This window comes from Heliconius melpomene, chromosome 1 (assembly GCF_056956725.1).
Source record: "Heliconius melpomene rosina isolate 202511_hmr_F chromosome 1, ASM5695672v1, whole genome shotgun sequence".
In the NCBI taxonomy this organism is placed as follows: Eukaryota; Metazoa; Arthropoda; class Insecta; order Lepidoptera; family Nymphalidae; genus Heliconius; species Heliconius melpomene.
This window is the reverse complement of record NC_140389.1, coordinates 461,969-474,289: the sequence shown is the minus strand read 5'-3', so window position 1 is coordinate 474,289 and position 12,321 is coordinate 461,969. Positions and strand designations below refer to the sequence as shown.

Genomic DNA, 12,321 nt, shown 5'->3' with positions numbered 1-12,321 from the left:
ATCACGAAACGTCTAAACTCTGAAGTATTTCTTGTAAAATAGCTTATTAAAAAATGTTTCGAAGAAAAGCTTTTTAAAAGCGCTATTAAATTCTTTCACACGGCAATAATATTCTAGTACTAAGTATAACAAGTACGTAAATTACGTAAATTAATGACTTATTTCCATTCGTTCAGTAAATTATATTACAATTACAAATAAGTAAAACGTAAAATAAAATAAATAAATCAATAATTACATCGATAAACACAGTAAATACATCACTAACGTAATATAGGGTCGGAAATTTTACCACCTTGCAATATCGACGGGTCGGATGGTATACTCGTACAGCGTTAAGTGATAAATGAATTTGTGAATCTCACTATGCCTATATGTCGCTCTGGAGCTACGTATATAACATATATAGTAACAGGGAAGCCAAGATGGAACCTAGTGTTAAGATTCTCCGTTCGCAACGCCTAATTTTCATGTTGAGGGGCGGATTCAAGAAAATTAATATTTTTTTAATACTCTGCACCTACTAATATTTTAAATCTAAAGAGTGTATTGAATTGAACGCACTAGTCTCAGGAACTATTGGTTCGAGTTGGTTTTTTTGTGTCACATAGTCCCTTTTATCGGTTACATCACGTCACGTTAAATTGTTTGCGTTTAATCTACTGTACCTATGGCCAGAGTTATAATCAGAAGACCGCGCGAGAAGCCGCGAGTGAAAGCTAGTCATATAAAAATTAAAACGGAAAAACACAAAAAAGCACCTTGGCATAAACGAATGGAAACTCAAGCGATTTGATTGCCAAAAAAAAATTACTTAGCCATTTCTTTCCTTATCTCGTATAATTACTATCATTAATAATGTTGGTATCAAGAAACGTTACTAATGGAAATTTATTTCTCCACGAAATTAAACTTGGGAGCAACGCAAAATGTCACTAGGCTTGGATATTTAAGAAAATGCAAAGTTTTTATGATTTTATGAGAGATTATTTTGTTAATTTTCTGTTTTAACATTTTTTTAGTTTTTTCATAATACATTTTAATGGTTGAAGTGGTATTTCTTTTTTTAAGGGTGAAATAGAAACGTTACAATTTTACGACTTATCCCGCCTATGCCTGCGCTCCTGAACTCACTGCCTAGATTCATTGTGAATACACAATATGCGTTGAGTTCCGCCAATCTATTGATTTTTTTCTGTTACTAGGGCTAGGGCTAGGAAATGATTCATTTCCGGTGTGAGGAATCGAACCCATGGTCGTCACATCTTTCCCTCTGTACTTAATCTTTTAAAATATCTAGTTATTACCAAAATACACAATTTAGGCTAACTAACTTCAAAATTCAGTTAATCCGTTACAGATTGTTAGTTTAGTGCCTAAATCTGTTCGTAATGTAATTTCGCTTCACGATAAACTAGATAAATCTAATAATACATCAATCTATAGGTAATCCATATTAGTATAGAATTTTGTAATTACGTTTTATTTTTTTACTTAACGCTCTATCACACACATAGTAGGGTAAGCAGGGGGAACCTAGGAACCTAGTGTTAAAACACTTTGTTCCCATTAAGACACCTCCACATATTCTTGAATCATAGCCAAGAACACACATATGTGTACTACTAACCTTTAACATCTAGTTTCACTCGTTTCAATATAGGCTTGTCCAGCGCTACCGATGACACGTTGCACATCAGCTCGCCCCCCAACTCCGTCCGCGTCACCGTGAAGTCCAATGTATGGCGGACTGTCGAGTCGTCGGTTGAGGTTTTAGCTGGAATGAACAAAAAAATAAGCAAACATACATAAAAAAGGATCTAGTGATCTATTATTTCGTTTTACTTTACATTCTATATATTGCAATTTGGATGAACACGTTCACACTTCTTGTGGTCTTGTCATTCTGTCTTACTCTGCTATTATACATTTTAAATGTATTCTGTATCTCGCACATAGCAGGGTAGGCAGAGGGAAAGTGGCAACCTAATATTAAGTTTACTTTCTTCGCTCTAGTAGGCAAAGCGTGGCGTTGAGTTCTCACCGAAAATGGGGAACAGAAGTATCTCAACGGGAACAGAGCATCTTAACACTAGGTTCCCAGGTTTCCTGCTATGTATTGGATATAGCCTAAAAGTAAAAAATGAAGAATAAAAACCATTAATATTATTACGTTTACAGTGAGAAACACGTTACTTCAAATAGACTCCGTATCCACATTTCAAAAACAAAACAAAATATAAAATGTTATCTAATATTATATATCAATATAAAACATTGTAGCTGATTGTACAAAATATTTCTGCTTACGTCCGCCTTCTGTGGAAGGAGAAGGAGGAGCGTATTTACAAATCGTTATCTAAAGTCGAGCTCGCGCTTAGAGCCGGTGTCAGCAATATGGGGTAACTGGGGTGTGAGTTCTGTGTAATATCGATAATATTTTAATTATTTGATCATTGATATTGTAAAGTATAAGTGATAGGAGGTTGGAATCCGGAAAAATATATGTTTAATTTATTGTATTGATTAAAAAAGAGTGTCTCTACTTTAGGTTTCCCTGCCTATTCGTATAATCTGTATGATTTATATTTAAATATATATTCTTATTTAAATCTCAGAGAGCATTGTGGTGTTGGGGCACTCGGGAGAATCGAATATTTAATATTTTCATTCCCTCGCTCTGGTAACGAGGCAAAGCGCGGCGTAGAGTTCCGCCAATCAACACGCGGAAAGTGGGGAACAGAAGTATCCTAATGGGATATAGGAGCAGGACAATTTTAATTGTTTACTTACATGCACCTGCTATGTATTATTTAAATGATCGAAGCTAAGAGACAGACGATGATCGAACAGTCATGGTTTATTTTGGAAATAAACAAAATATTCCATTCCTTATAATGTAGTATACAAATAAATATTGTATAGTATACAATATAAATAAATCGATTTATGTCGACGATCAGATTATTTAGATAGAATTCTGTATTAGGATTCGAACCCACTACTGAAATGATGACACAGCTGAATCCAAGTTTGGTTAAATACCTTATAAATTCAGCGCAGGATGACTGTTTAAAAGAAGATATATGGTTTTTTCTTTGAAGACATTAATTTCCTGCGGATCATACATCATACTATACGAAAAGTGCTATTGTACTTAAACGTTCCGTAATATAATATATATACGTATGAAAAAAATATAATATATTTTTGGATTTCGTCAAACAAAAACCTTTTGATCTTCGGTATTCGGATAAAGTGCGGAAAACTTTAATTCAAAATCTCTTTGCCTCAGTGGACATCGGGAAGCATATAAAGGATTATTAAATACAGAATCGCTTAATTTTTTATATGGTTATAAAATATTAAATGATTCTGTATTACATATTATTTAAATGATTCTATATTAACGTTTATATATTATGTCAATATATATAGGGTAATTGTACAATAAAGACACTCAATTTCAATTGTTCAAAAAAAAGTCGGCTTCACTCTATATCTATCTCTTAGAAGAACTCATTGAAAATTGCAAATCAATCTGTTGGTAAATGCAGCATAATCAAAGTATTATAAATGGTAAGCTGGCGAACCCGTGAGCGGGATGCTAATACCTACAGACACATATGTATGCTATAACAAGTTCATATCACACGTTTCGTTCTCACCGAAGCTCACGCTAATTGCTATAGAAGTGTTAAACTTTTAAACTTTCCTCACACATTCATAATAATATTTACGTTAGTGGCTACAGTATAATTAGCGATATAGTAACAATTGTATAATTAGTTGTTATAAATTCAACAACTTCGGGAGGTTTGTTTCAAATTTCGGGACACAAAAGTGAAATTTCATTGGATTTGTCGTAGACTAGTCCTATTGTAAGTTGGTTGTTTCGGCGCATTCGATGTGTGATTGTGCACGTCATTGTTATTAGCTTTTATTTGAAGTGCAAAAGCGCGTGATTCAAAATAATATTTTCTTTTCCTTGATATGTGTATGGCGTTGAATTTGGTCTCCCTCCTACCCTGCCATGTGCAGGATACAGCGTGAAGCTAAAAATATTGGAACTAGAAGTTTTTAAGAAGCTATCCTATATAAGAAAAGAAAAATAAGATATAAAATATATTAAATTGTCTTTCAAATAGGCGGAAAGTAAAAAATATTGTTTGGTTCCTTTCAATATGCAGACCTACTCTGTGCTCCAGAGTCTAAAAATTAAATGAACCCAAGACTTTTGACCTTCTTATTAATTTCAACACTCAACATGTAGAGTTTCTTAACACTAGGTTCACTTTGCATATCCTGTTATACGCGGGACACGGAGCGAAGCAAATTTTTTTATTTTGTCGTATTTTGATTTAAGAAATGTCTTCGTTATACACAAAGAACTTTATATTTTAAAGTTACAAAACAAATACAAAAATCTTACTGCCCTTATCTATAAAAATCTAAAATGAAATTCAACACGTGTGGCGTCATACATAATGTATGAACACCTTTAAAACACTTTGCGAGTGGAGTGTCGATATTTTACAGTAAGCATAAGTTTTTGTTTATTTCTAAGTATTCTTACTTTTATAAAGAAAGAGGCGGTCGTGGCTTAGAGTCACAAGCGTTCGACTGTAAACTCAACGGTCGTGGGTTTGAATTGCACTCGGGGGAAGGAAATATTTAGTATTTTCATTTCCTCGTTGCGGTAACGAGGAAAAGTTGAGTTTCACCACTGAACATCCAATGCCTCGATAATTGGGTGGAAAATGAGAAACAGAAATGTCTGAATAGAGAACGGAGTGCATTAACACTACGTTTCATATAGGGAAATGTTGGAGTAGTTAATTTTATTCCTAATCTTTACCACCAACATCTTCACCTCATCTTAAATAATATATAGTAAAAAAAGTAACTAACTAACCAAGCGTTCCTTAACCAAAGGGTCCCTCGGAGGCATAAGTTTTTTGAGGCTAAGCCCGAATGGTTTACTAGCAATATTTGAAGAGTTACGCTATTCAGATCCTAGTTCCATAACCAGACCAGAGCGATGGTGACCATATTCTTGCATTGTCACCTAAGCTACGTGTAACTGCGAATTTGCGAGACGAATACAGTTATACGAAGTGAGTCGAATTCAGATCCTTAGGTTTTGTTACATACTTCCAATGCTATACAGTTAAGTCACTCCGTTCATCAATTTCTACTGAACTGTCGACATATTGTATGCTGAGTTGCGGAAATTAACGCCGTGCTTAGTCTTGTCAAAAAAAAAAAACTAAAATAATTCATTTCCCATAGTGGTAAAAGACCATTACTTTTATAGAAAAACAAATTACATTAAGAAATATATTGTTATATATAATCGTATAGAAAAACTACCTTTTCTTTCTTCGTAACAAGGTCTGTGTGCATTACAGTGAGAAATCTAAGTTTTCACGCTCGAGATGTGTTTAAATTCAATCATTTATTCAGAAATAAACACTTTAAAAGTTAAAAATGTTTCCCCACTTCAATATATATATATTCTCAAAGAATTTGCGTCAATTTGAATTTTTATTACAGCTTAGTGAAAATTTTGAAGTATACATTAGTTTTCTGTCGTAGTTATTGTACTTGGTTGAGCTTAAAATCTAAGTTTGTTATTATTAGATTTTTTTCTTCTTAGCTTCACGCTGTATCTCGCATAAAGCAGTCGGTAGGCAACCTAATGTTAAGGTGTTATGCTTTTCACGTACTTTTGAACCCACGACGACCTCCTTTGATGATTGTGCTTGAAACTGAATTGGAGATTGGAGATTTATTGTTCATTACTCAATAATTTATTTGATATGTCACTCCTTTCTCTTTGCCAACACAAAATCCAAGAATTTGGTATTGATAAATACGTCGTGGTGCACTGTCATAGCGTTTGACTGTAAGCGCAAAGATTGTGGGTTCGGGTTCCAGGTTCCAGTGGGGGAGATGAACTACTATCATTATCTCGTTCTGACATGAATAGAACAGCTGCGTCTAGAAAATGTCTTGAAAATGGGGCGGTGCGTTTCCCCACACACGGAGTGTTTAAACTAGTTTTCTACATCGTTGATCAATCAAATTGTAAAAATATCACATATAAAACAAGCTACACAGTCTTACAGGCTCATTTACCAAGTCTCTTCTAATAGCGTGGCTTACTCCAGCAAGTTGGTAGGAAACACTGACGGAAGTGTAATAATAACCGTGAGCCAGCTAAGACAACTTCGCGCTAAGTTTCCGTCAACACGACTAAAATCTGCAGAACTTTGAACTTGGATTGAGCGGTGCAAGTCATAAAGGGATGTGATAAATATATATATATTTCTCTCATAGCAGTATAAGCAGAGAGAATGTAATATTAAGGCACTCCTTTTCCTGATTTTCTACTAATTTTTGAGACATTGTGTGTTGAGTAGTGGATTTACAACCACACTCTGTCCCGCTGCGTCACAAGGCTGTTTTACGCTGAATCCCGCACGTAGCAGGAGAACCGCGCCGCTCAATAAACTGTGAGAGCTCATATCAGAGCAAGAAAATAATAAAAAAATCAATCAAAAACCCCGAGTGGGGATCGAACCAACGATCGTCGCGTTTACGTTCACTCAGATAGCGACAACGGCTTAATTTAATAACTACTTGTAACATTTCTTTATCTTATTTAAAAACGAATATCCGCTACCGCTTATGAATTAGGAACTGCCACCCATCTTCTATTAAAAGCGGAATCTGGCGACAAAGCATGCGGTCGAGAACTCAATTACACACTGCATCCAGTAGGAACCGCTAATATGCATATATTGTATGGAGACTGCGATTGCAATATGCTAGAACATGTTCATAATCTTATTATATGGAAGTTGTATTATTGTAGCTATGTATGTATTGGATGTCTTGTTATATGTACCAAAGAACCTATGAAGGAACATTTTCATTTTCTTATTGTGGTAAGGCAAGATGCGGCGTTTAGTTTTGCCACTCAACACGTAAAATCCCGAAAGTTGGGCGGAGTGGGGAAAAGAAAACACTTAAAATATTATTTCCAGTTATATTCGAATTAATAATCGTGTTTTAATTAATACGCTGTCCCACTGCGCCTCAACGGCATTAATCTACTAAAAAGGGGTAAGAAACCAAAATGCGGAAACTCCACCAAGATAAGAAACTTATTCAGAAGGAAAATTGCCTAAAGACAAGTATAGAAGTAGTTACAGTATTACCTAGTATTAAAACTTAACTTGAATGCGCTTGCATTGTAATAAGTAGTTAAAAGTGTCCATTGTATTTAATTAATTTTAACTAAACGTGGTTGTTTAATTTCCCTAGTCGCCGAGTTAGTTTTAGTTTCGTGGAGGGAATGTATTTTGATAATTTGAATTTATATACAAACCTATCGTTCGTTCTCGCGTTTTCGTAGTTATTTCCGGGAATCCTTTCTCAGTGTTTCCCTATACTCTCCAAGGACTCTACCCAACCGTACAAAGCCACATGTCATATTTTTTATTCCGCATATACCGCAGAGGCAGAGGCACCTAGTGCTAAAACATTCTGGTCGCACTTTCCGGTCGGATTTTCGAGGCAGTGGAGTTAGAGCGGCGGAACTCAACGCCGCACTTTGACTTGCTACCAGAGCCACTTAACACATAATGTCTCAAAAATTCAACGGAGTGTTTTAGCACTAGGTCCCAACTGTATACCCTGTTATAAATATATAAAAAGTAAGTGTTCAGTCTCTAACAAACCTCTTTCTTAAAGTCCATACGAGTGTAATAGACATATTGCTTTCCTTAATTAAACATGGTTGAACTGGAGACAGTTTTAATGAAAATTTTAAATTAAATCGCCGATGGCTTAACGTTTTTACTTTGTAACTTCATCAGAGATGAATATTTACTGGATGCGGTTATGATTTCTTTTTATTTGAGACCGTCGTGGCACTGCGGCACAGTGTTTGACTACAGAAAGTGAGGAACGGGGTCTTAAAACTAGGTTTTGTGAGCTTAACCTGCTGTACATAAAAATACAATCCTGGGAACGTACCGTTACAACACTCTGTTCCTCAGCATAATCGCATTTTGGATCCAAGGCGTGTTGAGTGGAGGAACTTGGGAAACCAGTGTGAAGACTCTCCGTTCCCATTAAAATACATCTGCTCTCCCTCTTCGTGATTTAATGCGTATGGAGTGGTGGAACTCAACGCCACGCTTTGCCTCGTTATCAGAGCGAAGAATATAAAATATGTCATTCCTACGAGTGGGGATCGAACCTCACAAACCGTCGCGATGCCAGTCGCCCATTTCGCCTTATAAGTTCTAGTGTGTCTATATCTTCGTTCTACACTAGTGTTTGAGATTAGTCCCGAACGTATTTTATTTGGTGCTACTACATACACCCAGCTCTGATTAAAACATTAGCACTTTACTACGTTCCTAGTTTTACTTTAAAATAATTGTTGTAATATATGCATAATATACATTTTTTTTTGTAGCCTAAGTGGTATAATATAGGCTATTTTTTGAAGCCATAGTGGCCACAGCGTTTGACCGTTAGCGAGATGGCTGTGAGTTCGATTCCCACTCGAGGGAATTATTTCTTTTTCATTTACTCTAGTAACAATAAGAAGTGCGACGTTGATTTCCTCCACTGAATATATGAAGTCTCGAAAATTTGGCTGGCAATAGGGAGGACAATCTGCCTTAACACCAAGTTTCCATTGCTTACCCTGCAAATTGCGGGATAGAGCGAGAAGCTAAAAAAAAAATTGTATGACTTAGACCTGGCAAGAGGTATCAGGTTTAAGAGCAAATTAATATTTTTTAAATAATAAGAACAAAGAAAAAACACTGTACAGTTTATTTAACATGAAACAGTGATCGAATTCAGTTCGGAAAGGCATTTCCATTTCGCGACGTATCCGGCCGGCACTATGTATGACGCGTGTAAAATTTAAATTTCAACCATTCAAACCAGTTTGATGGAAGAGCACTGGACTAGTTTTTGTTTTGTTATAGACATGTTGTTTTTTTGAAGAGGCCATCGTGGCAGATGCCACGATGCTTACAGATGTAAGCGCGTCGATTGTGGGTTCGATTACCATTTGTGGGAGGATCTGATGCTTGCCTTGCTTTATACCTACTAGATGAAATGCTTCCAATGAGATTCGAACTCACAACCACTGATGACTGATGTTATCGAAAAATGTTTTTATTATTTTATTAGCTTTATTAGTTCGATCTGGACTTCGATCGAACGAACGAAAACCAATCAACTTTTAAGAAGAAATGTATACCGGCGAATGATCGCTACGTATTTTGAAAGCCTGCAGTGTAAAAAAGGCAAAACTTTTTTATTTAGGTTCATTCGTTAGTTCCGAGTATAAAAAAATCTTTACATACTATCATTCCGTTGTATTCCGACCTGTAATACTTCAGGAATAACGAAAATATATAGGATATATTTTTGTTAACTGTATTTTAAAAATAGGAAATTATGGATATGGATAATATTTGAGAATATTAATCTACTTAGACTTCTAAGCATTTTGTTTATAAATTCGTAAGCATATGTATGTATGTTTGTCTGTATGTTTGCGTGTCCTCAAATTTCTCCGGAAATGAAGTTATATCGAGCTAATGGTTGAATGGCTTTTGTTTAGAATGTCATATAATTAAAGCGCAACATTAAGTTTCGCCACTCCCATGCAATGCCTCCAGAAAGTAGGAAATGGAATTGACTTAATGGGAAAGAAGTGTCGTTACAACAAATTTCCTCTGCCTAAAGCTATAAAAAAATTAAAAAAAAAATTGTAACACTTTGATATATTATAAATCTGTGATTAAATAGAACTCTCTACACGACTTACGCCTTATCTATATATATAAAATCGAAAGGTCACTCGCTTATCACGAAATCTCAGAAACTACAAGTGCTAGGAATCTCAAATTTTGCATAGAAGTTATTTATAGGACGTAGGTGCTCGCTAAGACGGGAATTTGCAATATTCGACTTCTAAGGGGTTGTTTTTGGGGTTTTGATTGTATGAAACTTCGTTACTACAAGTGCTAGGAGTCTCAAATTTTGCATGGACGTCACTTATAGGACGTAGGTACTCATGGAGACAGAAATTAATAATCGTCCTTCATATAATTTGACAATTTACACTCAAAAACAATAAATCATTAAAATACCCTCTCCTATTTTTATAGTTCACGAATAATTTGAATAGTTGCTATTTGAATTTCGTTACTTCACGGTTTGCATACGCTTGCGTATACCTACGAGTACAGACCTACTGAATTTTTTTTTCATCTTTTTCAACAAAAGTAAACTGGGCAGAAAATATTCGATGGGCGGGCAACCTGCCCTGATATTTGATATCGGAACTACGATAAATTCTGGATTGAGCTACCATCTTTTTTTTGTTTAAAGAATTTTTCTATTCAATTCAATCTCTCTGTTTGTTTCCACGGCTGTCACTGTTATGTGAAAAAGGCTGTCGTTGCTCAGTGTATCTGAATATCTATCGATTTTTTGGCATTTTATTTTATTATAGTTCTGGATTTAAAATTTTCTAGAAAAATATGAGAAAAAGGATGTTTTTAATATTTAATCCTGCATCAAATAAGATAAACCTATACTTACATTACAAACCTCGAGAATTTGTTTGGTTGAACACAAATCGTTAGAAATGAAATAATAATTGTGTTGAATAGTTTATTTACTAAGTACGTTTTATCGTTTCAATGTAACTCATCGTACTAGCGGTCACTTAGAACATGTCGCCAACACAGTCTTAGAACGCTGCTGTTCGTGTTTATGTTATACTAGCGGACTCGCGCAGCTTCGCTTGCCTATTTAAGGGTGAATTCTAATAACCCATGAAACATGTGTTCAATGAAATATTTTTAAGTTTAAATTTCAAATTTTATAAAAATCGGTGGCGATTTAAAGATTTTTCCATACAAACTTTCAACCCCTTATTTCCACCCTTAGGGGGTGAATTCTAGAAATCCATGAAACATGTTTTTACGTTTAAGAAGAGAACAATTATATACGTTTAAGGGTCTGAATTTCGAATTTTATGAAAATTGGTGACGATTTAAAAAAAACCTATACAAACTTTCAACCCCTTATTTGCACCCTTAAGGGGAGAATTCTAGAAAACGATGAAACACATGTTCAATTAAATAATTTTAAAAATCTAAATTTAAAATTTTATAAAAATTGGTGCCGATTAAATTTTTTTTTTCATACAAACTTTGAACCCCTATTTCACCCCTTTAGGGTTAAAATTTTTCAAAATCCCTTCTTAGTGGATGTCCAGATTATGAAAGTAAACTTTTGTCCAAATTTAACGTTTCTACCATCAGCGCACGTACGCACAGCCTTAACGGCTTGCGTGCGTGCGTCTTACCTCAGTCAGTGAGGACAAGTCCTTTTATATAAATAGATAGATTTATTGGTAATTTTTTAGTACAAACTTGTGTTAAGTTGATCCACTTCATAATTTCCTTGTGGAAATATAATTAGGTCATTATTTTATCGTATAATAATTATATTTAGTTGAAGATTAAAAATAAAAGTAAATTATTTTTAGCCGCAAAAACTATGATAAACAATCGTTCATTGGCAGCTACCTACCTACCTAGGCAACCTAGTGTTTAGACTCTGCGTTCTCCAAAGACTGATGTAATGAACCCTCTGCGTATCCTGCCATACGAGATAAAGCGTGAAACTACTTCAATACTAATACATTTAATTAAAATCTATCATTTATAGAACAATTCTGTTTCACATATAGGTAATTACATTGCATCATTTGGCATTCCCATTGGTACCTAGTACTGGGTAAATTGGTTTAGGTGACCTAGGGAGCATTGGTTAGTTTATATTAACTTTAATATTCTGATAGTGAATGTATGTATGTGTATATAAAGTCTAACTATGGAACTGAATTAATGGTTAATATAGAAAAACAGTTGTTGTTTTAATTTAAAACGCGCGGAGCGCGTGCCAAGTTTCTGGGTTTCAGAACTGGCGAGCAGCACCGTGTGTTATTTTACACGAACCATTTGAAGCCACTTTTTACCTATTCGTAACTCAAAAACTATTCCACCTAAAGCTGTCATATTTGGCTCAAATATTTAGACCCCCTACCTGTATACGTGCATAAAATTTCATAAACACAGCTCAAACAGTTATTTAGATAATGACGTCCAAAAATCGTAAATTTTTAGGGGGGTGACTGACCTATAGACCTTAATGTTAACCAAGTTCCAGATGATCTAGAATGGTGAAATTTAGCATCCGGTTAAG

General features: G+C 34.9%; 1 protein-coding gene across 9 annotated transcripts in view; it reads right to left on the bottom strand.

The window, feature by feature from the left end:
- nrm (neuromusculin) overlaps positions 1–12,321 on the bottom strand; it is a 324,468-nt gene that overhangs the window by 41,348 nt on the left and 270,799 nt on the right. For all 9 annotated transcript variants that reach the window (XM_085190212.1, XM_085190294.1, XM_085189785.1 and 6 more), the window contains exon 6: positions 1,631–1,777. In XM_085190212.1, the coding sequence (XP_085046338.1) occupies positions 1,631–1,777 (147 nt within the window). The remainder of the gene's footprint in view (positions 1–1,630; positions 1,778–12,321) is intronic.